General features: G+C 40.2%; 1 protein-coding gene across 6 annotated transcripts in view; it reads right to left on the minus strand.

The window, feature by feature from the left end:
• Positions 1–19378, minus strand: part of RhoGEF2 (Rho guanine nucleotide exchange factor 2) — a 582225-nt gene that overhangs the window by 444073 nt on the left and 118774 nt on the right. For all 6 annotated transcript variants that reach the window (XM_067771577.1, XM_067771576.1, XM_067771579.1 and 3 more), the window contains exon 3: positions 6388–7294. In XM_067771577.1, coding sequence (XP_067627678.1) covers positions 6388–7294 — 907 coding nt within the window. The remainder of the gene's footprint in view (positions 1–6387; positions 7295–19378) is intronic.

The raw sequence follows: 19378 nt of genomic DNA on the forward strand, positions 1-19378 counted from the left end.
CACCTACCCGCGGCGAATCCTGTTTCTTTAACAGCCGAGGCTCTGGCGGCCGCAAGTTCCTTATGGATCTTGGGGGTGGGAGGGCGGTATGGCCTAAAATGTTTCATGTAGTCATACCAAATCGTTCCCGAGATGGTCGGGCTAGTACCTTAATGGTACTTGCCACCGGAACGTGCCGGATCTGCATCCCGCAAAGGATCATCAACATCTATAATAGGAGGAGTACCCTTATAGCTACAACAATAACAACATCCTTGGAAACCCTTCTCTACAAGCGTCACCTTTACTAATATTACTCCATCATCACTCTCTGTTCAGGACAAGTCGTTAATATCCTATCCCCGAACGTCACCGTTACTAATAGTACTCTGTCATCACTCACTGACTACGACCAACATCTTTAATATGCTCTCTCCTAACGTCACTTTTACTAATAATACTCCGTCATCACTCCCTGGCAAGAGACATAGTCGTCGATGCCCTTTCTCCGAGCCTCACCGGTACACCGACTACACCGTCATCACTTTCTGGTGTGGGCAGACGTCGTTAATATCCCTTTTTTTAGCATGGGCATTTTCGATTACACCGTCATCACCTTCTGGTGAGGACAGACGTAGATTATCTTTTTTCTTTGAGTGATCATTTCCGATACCACCGTCATCACCCACTGGTGAGAGCCACCGTTAGTACTCTCTCTACGTCCTTAAAACGCAGTTACCTTGACGACATTGCCTACGACAAGCTGCCGCTCGTTTTTGGAATTAAGATTGCGGAGATTCTGGTTTGACAGCCACGTTTCGTGTGAGTGTTCGAAATCAATAGATCTGGATTGACTGAGCATCCCTCAGCCTTTGATCAAACACACCTCATACAGTGGAAAACAATCTGGTATCACAATCGTGTATCAATGCGTTTACGATAAACAAGCAGACAGCTGATAGCAGTGTTATTCTTATTATTGGCAATGTACGGTGAGAGGTAAATTACAAATCAGAGTTCACCACGAAAGGATTATCAGCAACAAAAATATCATTAATGTTCAATAAATAAGCGTATGAAAAATAACAAACTACCTACTTTATCATCATTTACGCTCTAACACAAGGACGTGTACACACTTTTCGACATAACCTCAATTGTAGCGTGTGTGCAAAGTTAAATTATCGTCACATTAGTTCGTCCAAGCGATTTTATAATACAAAACTAGCCATCGGCATAAAGAGACCGCAGTTCAATAAAACGAATAATAATGATGACTTCAATTTCAAATTTATAAACAAATATAGTATCAACTATTAACTGCTCGCTGACTTAATCTTGCGCTGACAAAACGTTCGATATGAAAATAGAAAATACAAAACTAGAGAATAATTGTATGCAAAATGACAAAAAGGGGGAAAATAGAAATAAAATGATATAAAACGAAAAAAAGCCAAACAAAATTATATTCGCGCATATGGCGAATTTGCACAAACTGATTGCGGATTGTCGCAAGCGAGTTTGAGTTTATCGCATCTCTTATACCTACAAATGTGAGTAATGATGACAATTAAATTTGTGAAAAGAGATTTGCAAAGAATCATATATATTACTTCTAATTGCTGTTTTTATGTACGGGTCCCTTTTTCGCTCTTATTTGCAATCCAAATCTATAAATTAAGTTTCTGTTGTAAAGATGGAGATTCGGGCTTTAGCGAGCTTTGGGCAATTTTGGTCGTAGTGCTTTTGTTTACCTATATTTTATTAAAATAATTTGTTAAAAATAAACAATTGTGAGCACACAAAGAAATCGATTTGTACTATCTATGATTGTGAATATTTGCACTGCATTACCGGCAGTTGCTACCATACGCCAGATGTCAGCGCAAGCTGTAAGTTTTAATTGATTGATGGAACAGCTGATTTCTGTTGATATTTTATAAGAGACTTTTATATTGGTTCCGCAGATGCGCACGGGACCGGCTAGTATCATAAAATTGGTCTCGCTCAAAACGTAATCGTAATAATTTGTTTTTTGCGCCATCTATAGGGGTTGTCTAAGCACGAATCAATGCTGAGTGTAAAATTTCATGCCAGTTTGTATTTGAGGTTACGTACGACTTTTTGGAATATACATTAGACTTATTAGACTCGATTTATTAACCGATATCGCGCCATCGATTTTTCGATAGGATTTGGGCTCAGGAAAAAAAGTTTCACTACGCATACCCAAAAAAATAATTTTCGAGCCTGCGAAATTTCATTTTTTAAACGGTTTTATTTGACTTGACAGGCTGCAAGGCTGCACGGCCGGCAGTTGTGAATGAATTTTGTAATTAAAATTTAAGTAACTTCCCGATAAGCTACAAGCTTGAATCTTGGAATATAGTTCAGAACCCGATGACAATTCAATAATACGAAAAAATCGTCGCCAGTTGGCGCAATGATCGAGATATTCACAAAAATCGTATTTGTGGTCCGATTTGGCTCATATTTGGAACACATAATACATACAAGAATAGAAAGCGACCTATGAAAAAAAATCGCCGCTATGTGGCGCAATGATCGAGATATTCACAAAAATCGTATTTGTGGTCCGATTTGGTCCATATTTGGAACAAATATTACATACAGTCCGGTAGAAGTGACATCAAAATATTTTGGAGTTGGAGGAGGGACAAGCATACGTGCGTAGAGTCGAGTAAAGTCTTTGGAAGGATTATGTATTGAGGACTTAGATTGTAACAAATTGTCAGGAAAGAGTCCTCGTAATAATGAGTCACTAAATGAACTAAATAGAATGGGAAATAATATGCAATTAAATAAAGACTAAAAACTTTAATTTAAGTTAAACGTTTTATTGAAAACAATACTTACATGAAATAACATTAATACTAAAAGCTAGAAAATAATTAGGTAGGTCATAAGTACTAGTAATCACACTTCTCATCAATCTAGGGTTGATCAGACAATTAAATAAAAGCGTTGGACGCGTAAAATTTCTATTGTTAGTCATATATAACACCAACTGAACCTTAATCAGGTTATGCTACAACTCACATTTTTAGAAATTTCACGCGCCCAACGCTTTTATTTAATTGTCTGATCAATGCCCTAGATTGATGAGAAGTGTGATTACTAGTACCTATGACCTACCTAATTATTTGCTAGCTTTTAGTATTATTATTATTTCATGTAAGTAGGACCTATCTAATTATTTTCCAGCTTTTAGTATTATTATTACATCATGTAAGTATTGTTTTCAATAAAACCGTTTAACTAAAAATTTTTTTTTAATTATTTTATTTTACTTTTTTTCGACTTTGATTTTTAAGGTTTTTTTCACGACCTACTAAAAAAATGTTCATATGTATACCCTGTCCGACCCAAAAATGTCCGCTAAAAACGTTGTCGATAACAGTTTTTGAAAAAAAAAATATTTTAAATATTTAATATTAATTAAATATTTAATTATCGCAAACGTTTTTAGCAGACATTTTTGGGTCGGACAGGGTATACATACAAAAAAACCTCAAAAATCAAAGTCGAAAAAAAGACAAAAAAATGAAATTTCGCAGGCTTGAAATTTATTTTTTTGGGTATGCGTAGTGGAACTTTTTTTCCTGAGCGCATCTCATATCGTAGATTAAAATGGATGGCGCGATATCGGTTAACTTTCGTCCATAAAAATCGACCCACCCTAATATACATACATACTTTTACACTACTACCCATTAACAACTCCTTCCCCTTATATTTCTATATCCCTACCGAAGATTTAAGGGAATGCTGTTGTGGATGTAGACAGTCCTTTGGCGGAAATACGCTACACTCAAGCACTACCACCTTCGTTTGTTGATTCTAAACGCCTCTTATGACAGGCATGCCTACTGCGAGATGGAAGAGGGAATGAATGTGTTAAAGCTCGCACAGGGAGCAGTTGTCCGTCGTGCCTTTGATAAACTCGAATTAATAAAAATGCCCGAAGTCAGAGAGCAAATATTCTATATCAAGGAGGGTGATCAATGGCCTGGTTGCGGCCGCCTTGTCTGCAACTTCCCACCGGATGTATGTTCGACATTACATTAAGGACAAATTGATATTAAGTTACTCCTTATGTCGCAAATCTCCGATTCCTGTAGTGGAATTCACTAACTTTTTTAACCACATTTGCCATCGCTTTATTTGAGAATCGACAACTATAACGATTTCGGTATTCATTAACTACTTTTATCGATATTTGTTTTTGGACGATCAGCTGAGTTGTTAAATAAACGGCAAGTAAATTGGCTGCGTTAAAAATAACGAAATTAATACTTCTGACAATTTTAGTTAAAAAAGAAAATCGGAACTTTAATTAAATACTTTCAAACAAAAAAAGCTGTTTTATTTATAAATCAAATGGCATTTGAGTACTTGGCGTACGTTTTATCACAAGATGAAGAATTACTCAGTCCATTGCCAGTGGACAGACGCCTTCTTAGAGAAGTAGATAACCCATTCCACTTGAATGCAACGGAGTTTCGAAAGCTGTACCGAATAACCCCAGACTTGGCTGATGATATTATTTCTGAACTTGATGGTCAATCAAGGGGTACAAGAATAACTGCGATATCAACAAAAAAAAATAAAATTAATACCGCATTTACTTACCCTTTGTTAAAATATGTAAAAACTTGTACTTTAAAAAGCAGTTAGTATGGGAATTTATTCATTTTTGGCATTCGACAAAGCGACAAAATCGTTAATTAAAATCTCGACAAATCGCATCCTTATAAGTTAGTGAATTCCACTACTGGCTGGCGTATCAAATTATTTTCTCGATAATGACTAGACAGTTCGACGCCAGATTCAGAATCGACCGTCAGTCGACACAGTTGATAATATTTACTTTATCAATGCATATACATATATATCTAGCCACTACGGAGCTGATACCAGTAGACCTTTCCATAAGCAATGGGACCACACAACTTTACAAACTGAAGACATTGGTGCCTCAACAATTAAAAACTTTGTTACAAGGAGTGTAAACTTTTTTTAACAAAAGTTTGTGTACAACGGCCAGACTTGATGTGATGTCGCTACGCTTTACGTCGCACTCATTCACAGTCATCATTATATTGTGACGAATATTAGTATCACTAAGCTGATACTAAGTAACTTTAGGCACAACGACAATAAAGCTGCCACTCTAAACATTAATCATCATTTATACACATATATACATACAAGGCAACGGAGAGATACCCCCAAACACATGTAATCATCAGCCGAAGTAGTACTCACATATGCACACGCTTATGGCTACAAACTACAAATATACATGTATATGGCTGGTAACCAAGCATGAAGTTCGCGAAATTTCTAGACCTTGGCAGAAATGGGTGAACGAGGAAACCGAGAGTATAAAAGTAGCGCAAGCTGAGACATGACTAATCAGTTTGATTTAAGCACGCTATTGGTTGTGAAGTATAAGTGTTATTGTGAAGTACTCTGAAAGTAGTCTAATAAAGACCAGTTTGCATTATTGAATATTGGAGTTATTTGTTCAACAGTTTAGCGATTCGAATGTTAGCAGAAGGTTTGAAAAAAGCGGAATTTCCCTAAATTCGTTACAATATTATACCACATAATTCAAAAGCGCACTGAGCTTTACTATCACTCACTGAAGTCAGATTAGGTTGAACTGGCCGGTCATTAAAGACCTCGCATAGACTGAATGTGTCCATAGTGTTACCAGAATTAGTTTGACGACCAAACGGAAGAACCCCAATCAGGTGCCAGGACATATGTTATAGAATAACTTCGTTGTTGTTGTTGTTGTTGTTGTAGCGATAAGGTTGCTCCCCGAAGACCTTGGGGGTCCTTTGCCGGATACAGATCCGGTACGCTCCGGTAACACAGCTTCATTAAGGTGCTAGCCCGACCATCTCGGGAACGATTTATATGGCCACATTAAACCTTCCGGTCATCCCTTTCTCCCCCCCCCCAAGTTCCATGAGGAGCCTGGGGTGGCCAGAGCCTTAGTGAAACGGGATTCGCCGCTCGAAGGTGAGGTTGATAATTCGGCTTGGAGAAGCTATATATTGCGCTGGCAACCTGAAAAGGTTGCGCTACACAACCCTTTGAATCTGGTATATTAGTCGCCTCTTACGACAGGCATACCTACCGCGGATATATTCTAACCCCCTAACCCGCTGGGGGTAGAATAACTCCACCCTCTTGGCAAATACTAGCTTAACGGCTGCCTCGAGATCTGGCAACTCTGCCGCCCCTGAGTCAGCGGTCAGTCCGCAACAAAAAAAAATGCGACTCGAGCCTTGAATTGCGTTACACATAATTTGCCTTTAAGTATGAAAAATTTAAAATTTGATATGGAAATTCTTTTAAGCACCAATCACTCACCTTCATGCCATAGCCATTTTCGTCCTTTCGCACCGTCAACGTTAAATACTGAAAATGTTTCGGTGATTCCGGTATCGGTGAGATTTGCATTTGTGGTCGCCGTGAGGAAGCCATATTAACGCTACCACGCTGATTACCACCGCCGCCGGACACACCACCGCCACCAACACCAACACTTGTGCTACCATTAGCACCAGTGCCAACATTAAGTGGCACACTACCACCTCCCATTACTATTGTTGTAGATGATCCACCAACACTACCAACAGTCGGTGTACTAGCGAAACTATCAACATTATTGCCACCGCCAATGCTATGAGACACCAATATTTGTGGTGTTGTTGGTGTCACAGGTGAAATGCCAGCACCAAATGGAGTTTGTGGTGTTGTTGTTTTATGTATTATTGGTTTTGTTGGTGTAACGTTACCACCACCATTCATATGTTTCAATCTACTTTGTTGATAATTTAATGGCAATGGTGGTGTTTGCGGTGGTATTGGTGAGTATGGGATGTTGCCGCCGCCGCCGCCACTAATCGATTGTGTATAATTTATTGCACTTGTAAAATTATTATTGTTTTTATTGTTGTTTGCAGAATTTGTGCTTGTGCTCGAGGCGAGTGATGGCGAACGTGGAATTTTCGATTTTGATTTAATTTTCTTGGAATTTTTCCCTTTGTTTTGTTTTGGTGGCGGCAATTCGGGCGGTAAATCCGTTGTGACGGTGCTGTTGTTATTCGTATTGTTGCTGTTATTGTTTGAGTTGGGCTGTAAAAGCTGTTGGTGTTGTTGTTGAAATTTTATATCAGTTATTGTTGTTATTGCTATTTGTGAATTAATATTTGTTTTCTCTGGTGATTCCTCCACCTCGTCATTCTCATGGTCATCGATGCCGAAGTCAATTAATCTGGAAAAGAGAAGAGCGAAAGAGAGTGGGAAATGTGACTAAACATGAATGAAAGACTTTGAGCTGTTAATGAGCTAAGTATATCTTAAAACATTTTAGTTTAATAATTCAATTTCAACCAAATCGAGATGAAAGCATATAGGATGGTACGAAAACAAAAGGGAGTATGATTTCGGGATCTAGCGAGTCTCTTAAGTTAGTTGGCATTCAAATTTGCTCCCCGAAACAACTTTTCAACATAAGTTAACCAGCATACTTGCAAACTTCGACTTTATCCCAGAAAGGAAACTCTACTGTTGGCCGACAACTTCCCCAAGTGCAAGCTTTACCTCAGTCATTCCCTCGAGAGAAAACTGAGGGACGGACATAGGTTAGGTTAGGTTAAGTTAAGAGGGCGTGCGTGAGTGTTACCCACGCTTCCACTCGGAGACATTTTTTGTCCATTGTGAGTGCCATCATTGAGTACAGGGTGGCGGCAAATTCGTTGAGCCCCATTACCTCCTAGTGGTCCTCAACGAGCCACTTGCTTTCCCTGATGAACCCAAGAAGAAGTGAGACGTCCACCTTCCCAACCTCTGGCAGGCTGTCGAAGAAGCGGGAGCCCAGAAATCTGAGCCTTCTTCTTTGAAGCGCCGGACATCGGCAGAGAAAGTGGTAGATCGACTCCTCTCCCTCCTCGTCCTGACAGCTTCTGCTTCTGGGAGCTTGTTGGTATTCGTCGCCGTCGGAGCATTGGTGCGATCGCATAATGACCTGCGATGCCACCCGTAAGTACCCTCACCGCAGATTTGTTCAGGTTGCGAAGGAAGCTGGTGCCTTTCCTATCCAAGCATGGCCATAAGGACCTTGAGACTTCGCAGTCAACCCTATTGGTCCATAGCAAGTCCGTTGCCCTGTTCTCATATTCGTGGATTCTCCCTAGGAGATAACTCAGCGGCGGTCGGACGGAGCTGTCCACCTCTCTTATGTCTAAGTCGGAACCTTTCGTAGCCATCTCAACCGCGAGTTTATTCCCTTCAATTTCGCTGTGCCCAGGGACCCAGCAAAGGGAGACATTGAGATTACTTATAGAAGCCAGATAGGCTCTACACCACCGCACGATGTCCGATTTTATCATGTTGGACTCTAATGCCCTTAAGGCGGCTTGGCTGTCAACAAAGATTGTTATGTCGATGTTGGGGACCGCACTATCTTGGATCAGCTTTGCCGCACTCTCTATGGCATAGACCTCGGCTTGTAATACACTGCGTCAGGAAGTCGGAATGATTGGCTTAACTGTAGATGTGTTCAGTACATCCCAGCTCCAGTTCCTTTTTCCATTTTCGAGCCGTCGTTGTATATTGTGATGCCCCTGCCGTTGCCTAAGCCTACGTCCCATTCCTCCCTTGAATGATATCGTATGTTCATCGGGAGCACGATTTAAGCCAAAGTTCAATGCGCTCTATTACTGCAACAACTTTAAAGTGCAACTTGCCGGGATGAGGACAGAGAACGTCCCAAATAGCCAAGTGGCTACTGTAGTCCTAAGTACAACAACAAGTAACAATTATTATAGTGCCGGCTATAGCGGTTTTTAGGGCTTCTTAGCCCACATGGTTACAACTGAAGTGATCGAAGAAGGCTGTACGAAATTCGGAGTACCGTTGCCTACAGGTGTCTGCTCCTTTACAGATGAGTCTGGAGTCACCTATGCAAGCGCTGGACGGCCAGAGTCTTCTGGCCGAAAGTGAATTTTCTAAGTAGCTAGAGCTTACGTCACTGTTATCTTATGTGGTATTATAACCGAACTTAATGCTGTCCAAGTGAGCTTCCCTTAATTGGGTAGGAAGCAGTCAACCTAACCTAACCTAACTTTTATGTTCCCTCTATTGACCTCAGTGCATCATATCATCCCTCAGCAATTAACAATGAAAATAAGTTGCTTTGAGGTTCGTTTACCGAATCACCAATATAGTTCCTACAGGCATTACATCTCCTCAAGGTATCGAGTAGTTAACTACGCTACGTTGGGGTATGTATTTATAAGCCAGAATTAAATATAGCCAAGCGGAATTCCCGGAGAAGCTGATAAAAAAACGTCGTGATATCCTGCGGGCTTGTTGGCGGCCGTGGTGTGGTGGTAGGTAGCGCGCTCTCTCGGTGTTAGGAGTCGGCGTAAAACATGTTGGTCCCGTCCCGCCAATTTGTAGTAGAAATTACAAGGAGCACGACGCAAATTGGAAGAGAAGCTCGGTCTTAAATCTGTTCGGAGGTTATCGCGTCTTGTATTTATTTATTAAATTTTTATTTTTTTTTCATTTACCCTGCGCTCTTGGGGTACTTGCGGAAGGTACTGTTGCTCTGCAATGAGCGATGAGGAATCCTGAAAGTTTCTAGTGGTCTTTGTGCGACACTGTTGAGGTTGCATAGGAAGTTGCTCCCATCCGCAGGCGATTGACGACAGAAAAGCGTTGCTAGTCATTTCCCTGTGAGACGTGCGTAAGCCTGGCAGACCCAAGTGCTCAAAAATAAGTTTAAGTTGTTTGAGAATTAAATGCATTTTAGGTGCTATTTAGGGCCACAAAAGATAATTTAGGTGATCATTTGGTTTTCGAGATATTCGCAAAAAAGTGTGGGTCTGCCAAATGATCACCTAAATTATCTTTTGTGGCCCTAAATAGCACCTAAAATGCACTTAATTCTCAAACAACCTAAACTTATTTTTGAGCACTTGGGTATGCCAGCTTTACGCACGTCCCTGTGAGTAAACGTGGGCTTCCAAATATTTTAAGCAATGCAGGTTTCTGTGTCCTAAGTGCTTAATGTGTAGCTGCACGTATCCCTGGTTCTGACACGCAGATGGCTGCCTCCTATCTACACCGAGAGAAGGATGATAAGAGGTACGCCGCAGGGGGTATTCTGTGTGCCCTTCTCTGGTTCGTGATCGTAAAAGAACTATTCTAAAATCTCAAATGCAAAGGCTTCCAAGTGGTGGCTTATGTTGACGCCCTATCAATCCTCGATGAGTGGATATTTTGGGATACCCTACGGTACAGTGATACCTGGGTATGCTTTGGAAAAGCTGCAAACCCCAAAAAAAAAATTCGTTGGAAGTCTGCTACTGGATATTTGCGAGCCGGATCGGACATTACAGCGCTTGGCTAACATCACCACTTCTCAAGTGTCGAAATTTTTCTGGCGGATTGCTGATGCCAAGCTCTCAGCGGCACTGCTAGGGGTTTCTCATACGAATATGTCAATAGTCATTGTAGCGTTGACGGGACACTGGTCAATAGGAATGCCTGGCCGACATTCACGAGGGGTCGGTAGCATTCAAGTCGCAGTTTAAAGCTTTATAGCTTCAAAACTACGGCAACGCAATTGGCAACCTCACCTACGCAAGGGGAATTCAATACAAATATGAATGTATCATACAACAGGCGAAGCTCTGGTGACCCCAAGTTCCTCATGGAACTAGGGGGTGGCGGCGGGATGACCTAGAAGGTTAAATGTGGTCATTTTCATCGTTCCCGACATGGTCGGGTTAGTATTTTAATGTTGCTTTATTATCGGAACGTACCGGATCTATATCCGGTAAAGGACCATCAGCATCCATAACCCACCCCAACAACAGCATGGGTCGGTAGCTTCTCTAGTCAACTCCAGACTGGGGAAAACATAATCTATTGGGAAGTGTAGCGTTACTTCAGCCGGAACAAGGGCATTGTGCAGGCAAACAAGTGTTCCTTTAAATGCTTTCCAGTTTTTTATTTGAAAGGTAGGCTTTGAACTACCTTCGAGGTCATTCTTAAGAGGAGAAGACGTTGAGCATTCAGTTGCACTTCTGAGCTCTATAAAGTGTTTACGATGAGATGATACTTCATGCAGCAAAACCCAAGCAGCCGCGAGATTACGCTGTATTTCCAACCGAAAGTTATTAAGAGGCGCTTAGCGACGCCTCTGTATCTTACGAAATCTCCTAATATATAAGAGTGTTCATGTCATAAACTGGCATGCTGCAACCCCCATTAAACAATTTCTAATTCACTGTCTAGTAAATACTAATTTTTTAATTGACTATAATTGGTTTTTTTCTGTTATTGTAGTAATGTGTCATCGAGAGCAATCGCAACAAAACGGAGCTCTCGGTTGTGTACAGAATATTTTGTAATGCGGTTTATTGTGGGAAAGTATGTATTTCTAAGAAATAATTTCAATACGAGGCTAACTCTTTTTTATTTGTGAATGGGTAAGAAAATTATTGTGACGAATTTGATAATTTCCTAATTTTTGGTTACGGGTTCGTATCACTGATTTGTCAAATAAATAAACTAACAATAAAATGTTAACGCCCCTTACAAAGCCAGCCAGTGTACTACAGTTCACTTACTTCTTTGCTTTTACGAGCGCCTGGGATATTTGCATATCGCATTTTTTAGTACGACGTCTTCTTGTACTCACTGGCTCTCGCAGTCGACACAAGTGGAATTCTGTAAATTCTTCTTCACTTGAAAACCACTATGACTTAATGGTAGTTAACGAAATCTTGTAGACTCTGATACTATCAACACGGCTACTAATGGGAGCTTAATCTAGACGGCAGGCCCGCAAACGCGCACATAAGCTCCTATTATTATCACCACCAACGAGGTGCTCGGACGGAATTGCCATGTCGATGCTTAAAAACATTTTGTACTACCGACTGTTTTGTTGTAATTAGAGTTGTTAGAAGATCGGGTTTACGATCAATAATAGGTCGAAACAATAAAAGGTCGAAACGTCGGCACCATATGAAATAAAAAAGGCGTTTTTCTTAATTTATTAGACTGTAAACCCGATCTTCTAACAACTCTAATGCTTAGAAACCTTGGCTTTGAGGTACTAAAATAATCGGCGCTAGTCTTCAATTTGTCTCTGTCGATATTCGTCACCCCTGAAAAACGGAAAAAGGCGGGAGTGGCACCACTATTAGGAAAACAGCTAACGTAGTAGACTCATATCATCCCTTGCATAGCTCTAAGCAAAAGATCCACAAGAAGGCAATGTTTCACTTTGTATATCAAAACTCAACCACAGATATCTAGGTGCGCATCTTCTTAATAATATATCGGAAGTGAAGGAAATGGTTATTTCGCTCTTTCTTAAGTAAGTAAGTAGGTTAATAGGTATTAACCAAGAGCTACTAAAACGGACTCCTACCGCGTACTCACTGAAGACATTCACAATGGATACAAATATCTACCTAGCCTAATGAAACCTAATGGTATAAGTGAAGCCGTCTGCATACCCCTTTAAGAGGCAAATGTTCAGCAACGCCACTGATTTCGGATGCCACACGGCGTGCATTCACTCATCATCTGTCACGCTTAACTCTTATCTCATCATTTGTTTGGAAATTATGTATTAACAAATACAAGCATTCACCTATACACACACGCATATGTACATAGCCTTTTGCTATTTTCTTCCTGTTCCGTTACAATTTTTCAAACGTGGGAACATTTCAATTTGACCTCCGCCCTCGTTTACGCTATAACTGATGCCGCATTGTCTGCGTTCAACAGACTAATTAATCCAACTTGATTATGAATGTTTTGATGGGTAAGAAAATATTTTCCGGAATTATGTAGCGAAAATTTATTTAAAAATTGTATACTAAAGACTTATCTACATAAATATTTCACACTGTAACGAATTTTGGGAAATTCCGCTTATTCCAAACCTTCTGCTAACGTTCGAATCGCTAAACTGTTGAATAAATAACTCCAATATTCGATAATGCAAAACGGTCTTTATTAGACTACTTTGAAAGTACTTCACAATAACACTCAACCAATAGCGTACTTAAATCAAAACTGATTATTTACTACTTAGCTTGCGCTGCTTTTATACTTTCTGTTGCCTTGTCCGCATATTTCTCCAAATGTCTAGACGTTTCTCCTTCTAGAATCTCCTACTTGGTTACCAGCTATATACGTGTGTATTTGTAGTTTAAAGCCTCTCGCATAGCCATATGCGTGCGTATATGTGAGTACTACTTCGGCTGATGATTACATGTGTTTATGAGTATCTCTCCGTTGCCTTGTATGTATGTGTGTAGATGATGATTGATTTGTTTACGTACATACGAGTGGCTGCTTAGTATCGGCTTAGTGATGGTAGTATTGCTTAGTGATGCTAATATTCGTCACAATACATTAAAATTTTATCAGCTTCCGGTACATGTAAAAAAGTGAGAGGAATCGAGAGATCGATGCAGTGATAGGCGCTAGTGTACAGATAGGACCAATAATTTTCTATAGTGACCAAGCGGCTTTTCAAACTCTCGGGTCAGCCACGGTAACGTGAACTCTGGTTGGTCAGCGCAAAAATGGGCCGTGATCTTGGTGAGTCGGAATATACGCGAAATAGCCGCTGAGATAGATCGATATAGATGGGCTCTTCATGTTGCGGTAGCAAACATGGTTCTTGCAGCTCTCATGTGTCTCGATACTGGCATAACGAGCCTAGTAAAAGGTAGAATCGATTGCAAGGTATGGCATTCGTACAATTAATTACGTATTCAGATTAGTTGTGGTAGTCATCAAGGCTTCTAAGTGGTGGCCATGTTGACGCCCTAGCATTCCTCGACAACGATTTGAGACATCCTCGATACTTTTCTGGTCGATTACTCAAAAGTTATTGTAGTGTTCACGGGGCACTGTTCAATATGGATACCCGTCCATTCTAGTCAACTTCAGCCTAGAGAAAATATAATCTGTTCAGAAAGCTGAACGTTACTGCTGCTGAAACAAGTTTGTTGGAGGGATAGGCATTGGTGTTCCTTTAAGTGCTTTCCAGTCGCTTTTTTGAAAGGCAGGCTTTGAACCACCTTCGGGCTCCTTCTAATCAGGATAAGACATTAAATATACACGTTGCAGTAGTAAAGATGGTCCTTGGGGACCTTGTATGTCTTGACACTGGCTATACTAGTCGAGTAATAGGTGGAAGCGATTGCAGTTTATGGCACTCGTACAATGAAATACAATATTAAGATTACTTGCGGTACACGTCGAGCAATAAACTACTGGGGTTATTACGGCACGTATTAGAGGTTTACGCCGATCATCTTATCGGCGGCGGCGTGGCCGGCGCGTCGGCCTACGCCGGAATTCTTACTTTAAAAAGCTTGATTTTTCTATTTAAAAAAATAATATTTAGGAAAGGTTTTGTTTGTATGTATTTAAGGAAATCAACGTGTTGGCCATTTCGGAAAGATCCGGGGGTTTTGCTTCAAGATCTCGCAGACCGTTCAAACATTTTCAGGATTAGCTCCTTGCTGAGGGATTGCCCCTCGTTCGCTTACTCCAGAGAGGCTTCGAACCTAACCCCGGTCTTTGGAATTGGTACTGCTGCGTCTGCTGAAAAGAAATAGAGATACATAAAATAATCACACTTTGGTATGTATATCTCGTGCAAAGCGAGGTTTCACCCAATACAATTCCTTTAAATCATTTGTGGCTCCTTGGCGGCCACGCACAAACGCGACTTACGGTTGCTATTAATGGTCTTTTAATACTCATGACTCTCGTGGTACAGGGCGCCTCCAGTTGTTTCGGCTGTTTTTATGAGCTATTCCCGATGTGCGAACAGTAGCAATCCCGACAACCAGTCTCTACCACGCCTCCTGACCCTCACACCATATACCAGCACAGAAGCTATAGGACTGCGACTTCCAACTCATACCTTCGTTGACGTCACTTTCCTAGAAGCTCTAGGTGTAGCTCCAAAGACTTTCGAACGGATGCTTTTGTCGCGCTATCCTGCCGAGCTACACCAGAGAAGCACCTTGAAACGTTAGGGAGTGACTATTCGGCCAAAGATGCCGCCCTCGAAATCATAAGCAGTCTAAGTGGATGTCATTGCGTAATGGGTGAAAATCGTATAATCTTCGGCGCATCTACATAATTAAAATTTTACAAGGACCCTGGATAAAATTTTTAAAATGTAGACCAAAGTTTCCAGACGTTTGTGTTCACAACATTGATTTCAATAGTCTTCGTTAAATCAAATCGATATTTTAGAATGAAAGTCGACCTATTTTAAGTTAAAGATGTTAACTTTTGTTTTCCGGCCTTATGATATAAGAGCTCATTATGGATGACCGCGTAGCTTCAGTTTTCAGACTAGTTCGACTGTCCACTACGTTAGGGTAGTAGAACACACGGTCCTTAGTTCGACTGTCTTGGGAAAGCTTTTCCTTCACCACTTTGAGTGTTCTTGCGAAGGACAAAGCCTCACCTGGTAAATATATGTGCCTTCATATTCACATTTGTAAAACGAGCCGTAACGTAGGTGATATATAAACTTGGTTGATAGGCTATAATCAATGTGATTCACTCCAAGGGACTAGTTTTGGATAGGGCCGCCAACTTTAGGAAATCTCAAACCGCGAGACTTGGGTGTTGAATGATTAAGTGTGAAAATCAAAATTAACATTTCAGACCCTATTGTATAATTTCGCAAATAGACAACAGATGTTTGAATGTAAGCCCAAGTGATTTTTCAAACCCTTATACGTACATATATCCTCAACTTAAATATGAGGTAAGAATCATTTCAAAGGAGTGTGTATGCCCCTAGAACCTACTAAAGGATTTTGCGTCACTGATTTCGCTTATTCTTTCAGCCAATCGCAATATAAATTTTTTTTAAATCGGCACATTTTTTGGATATTTTGCTTATTTGAACAACTTGAGGACAATTTGAAAACATGTTCCCCGTGGGTCATTTTATCTGAATTCATTGTTCATTATTAATTTTTTGAAAAAAATATGCAGTGAGCATATAAATTTATTAGATATATAACTTTTCTATTAGTGTTTTGTTTTAATAACTTGGTGAATTGGGTGATGCAAAGTTCGTGTTAAGCTGACATCGAAAGCGCCTGTTTTTTTTTAAATAACTTTTGAACAGTTAGAAAGAGTTAAATTTCGCAATTAGTTTCTTATAACTGGCAGTGATGCGCATCCGTTGACCCCTCTTTCGACCATATCCGACCAATTTTCGACTTGAACAATAAATGGCCTAAACAGTCTTAAACGAGTAGAAAATATAGTAACGCGCCGGACGCCGCCGCCGCCGCGCCGATATTTTTGACATTCGCGGCGGCGTGCGAAAAACGACCCTAATCGGCGGCGGCGGCGGCGTATATCTCTAGCACGTATGGGTTCGGAAAACAATAGCCCATGTCACATCTAAAATGTGCTGTAACAGAATAGTATTTATTAATAATCAAACTAGAGGGGATGCATATAATGGAATGGGATTGCCTATATGGCTTTAAGCCAATTCGTCAGTATTCTCACATTTTATTCTTTTAGTTTGCGACACTATTCACAACACCCACTTCATCAAAACCGCTGTGACCTAGAGGTCTTTTGTGTCCTCAACTCTTCATGGTAGCTCATCAGGCGCTTATTCTCATTTTCGTGAGTGAAAGACGATGGGGAAGTCCTGACAACGGATATGTTACTGTGCTTGCAGAAGTTGAAATTTCAACTTACCTGTTTTTGGAAAATCATAAAAGCTTCAACTTTCCCAGAGGAAGATGAAAAATGCGTCAAAACGTGTAAAATTAAAAGATTATCCTTAGTTTCATGATACAAAATCGGCTACAAAGCTCTAAAAGCACTAATTAATTCCAAACCGTGATGCAACGGTCGAGCACGTTTTGTGCTCGTGTCCCACGCTTTCCAGGTAAGACTCCAGCTATTAGAATTGATAAGGAGCTATAAGATCTGAAGCAGCAAAGAACATAGGTCCCAGAAATCTGGTTGTATTTGTCAAGACGACAAAGCTATTTTATAACATAGGTCCAGGTTTTTGATAGGATTTTTCATTTTGGTTATTAAATAAACTTCTGGTAGCATTATGGACTTGTTCAGTCTATGTAAGGTACTCACGGATCGGATCTAACCTGGCACAACAATAACAATTGAAAGACATTTCCTAAGGCATTTTCATGTTAATAATTGGTTTGCCGTTATCTCGTCCTTTCCTAAACGTCCCTTTTTGTAACACAGTGTAATGTGGCAATAAAGAGAAAGCTGTATATAAATCCCATACCACTTTACTATATAATTACTAAGGGAATAACTTGACTTTAACAACTCCAACATGCTGACCAAACCAAAAGCGACTTCAATGACCACCCCAATCCCATCTATGCTCAGCAATCTTCCTTCTCATAGTTTTAGTACATCCACAATATGAATTGTCGATGTATCCATTGCAAATTTCAACATTTCTTTAATAGCGAAACTCACCCCTCAACCCCCAATTCTCAAACCACGAATCAGTTGGACTGTTGTATATTACGTTTAACTGGTGGCGGCTTTTGTTTTCATGAGAAGTGCTTTGTATTGTACGCTTTCAACTGACCGCGGAATCCAGTCATTCAGTCGTCTAAAACTCATGAAATCAGACGATAAGACGACATACATACAATAACGGCTCATAGTCACGCGAGTTTTATATGACAGCGTACCGTTAGAGTTCCTTCTGATGGCTCTTGACACCGATCATTCCGTGTTGTCCACGTCGACGTCATCGTTGCTCCACAAAACTGTTTTTATTGCGCTGCAATATTTGTTTGTATTTATGTACTAATAAATAAAGCAGCCCAATTCAAAATGCAACCCCTCAAAGAGCTACCCTCAACTCACTTAAACCCCCCTACTTGGATAGAATCAGGCAAGCACTCCACCAATTACAACTCCAACTCTGTCTCTACTTACTTCGTATATTTGCCACAAACTGCAATCCATTTGTATTTCAAGGGTTAAGCTTGTATGTGTGTGTGCAGATGTAAATAGTATGTGAGTATGCAATTAATCTTAATATATAAAAACACGTGTCACACAATTGAGGCCAATGGACTCCTAAACTACTGAACCGATTTTGAATTTGTTTTGCACCCCGTGTGTATTTTGATCTAACTTGAAATATAGGATAGGTGGCTGGGTGACTACGGTCTCGAGATATAGGCCAAAACGTGGACCCGCGTACCCCTAGAGTGAGTTTATAGAATATGGATATCAAATGAAAGCTGTTTTAGTTGAGGGTAATTTTCATACCCCTGGGTGAGTAGGGTCTCGAGCTATAGGCCAAAACGTGGACCCCGGTACCCCTAGGATGTGTTTATAGAATATTGATATCAAATGAAAGCTGTTGATGAGTGCTTTAGTAGATGGTAATTTTCATACCCCTGGGTGACTTGGGTCTCGAGATATGGGCCAAAACGTGGACCTGGGTACCCTTAGAATGTGTGTATAGAATATGGATATCAAATGAAAGCTGTTGGTGAGTGCTTTAGTACAGAGTAATATATTATCCCGAGATGGACTGGGATTGGGATTAGGACTAGGACTGGGACTGAGACTCGGAGTGTGACTGGGACTGGGAGTGGAATAAAATACATACCACCCTCTGGGACAGGCAATAAGGGATGCAGAAGAATAAGAAGAAATTGAGAGAAGAGAAAATAGATAAGGAGAAGATTGAGAAAGAGATAGAATGAGACGAAGATGGAGATAGATGAAACGAAAAAGACTGAGGAAGGAGTGAATAAAAGGATTAGGAAAAAGTGAAGAGGGGGGAGGGCAGATTCAGACGGAAAAAGCTTATTAAAATGTATGCAGATAGGCCAAATTTAGGGCAGAACAACGTCTGCCGGGTCTTCTAGTAATAAATGAAATGCTTAAAAATGTATATGAATTTTAATAACAAAACCACTGTAATATGGAATAACAACCACAGCAATTAATGAGTGGTTTATAATATAATGTTTGTAAGCATTGAGAAGAAAAAAGAGAGCATTGCATATTATATTGCTGCAATTACAAGAATTACAACAGCAATGACAGCCATCAAGCCAACTACAATCAATTTGATTTACTTAGTACTAAATTCAAGAGACATTAAAGAAAATGTACAGTGGCGTACGCAGATCATTGGGTTACTGAAATAAAACAACTTTCTAACTTTGAGCTATGGATTGCCTTAAAAAAACGTTTATTCACAAATGGGTGAGATAACTTCGCAAAAATTGCAATGGTATTTAAA

Source organism: Eurosta solidaginis, chromosome 3 (genome assembly GCF_040869045.1).
Source record: "Eurosta solidaginis isolate ZX-2024a chromosome 3, ASM4086904v1, whole genome shotgun sequence".
NCBI lineage: Eukaryota > Metazoa > Arthropoda > Insecta > Diptera > Tephritidae > Eurosta > Eurosta solidaginis.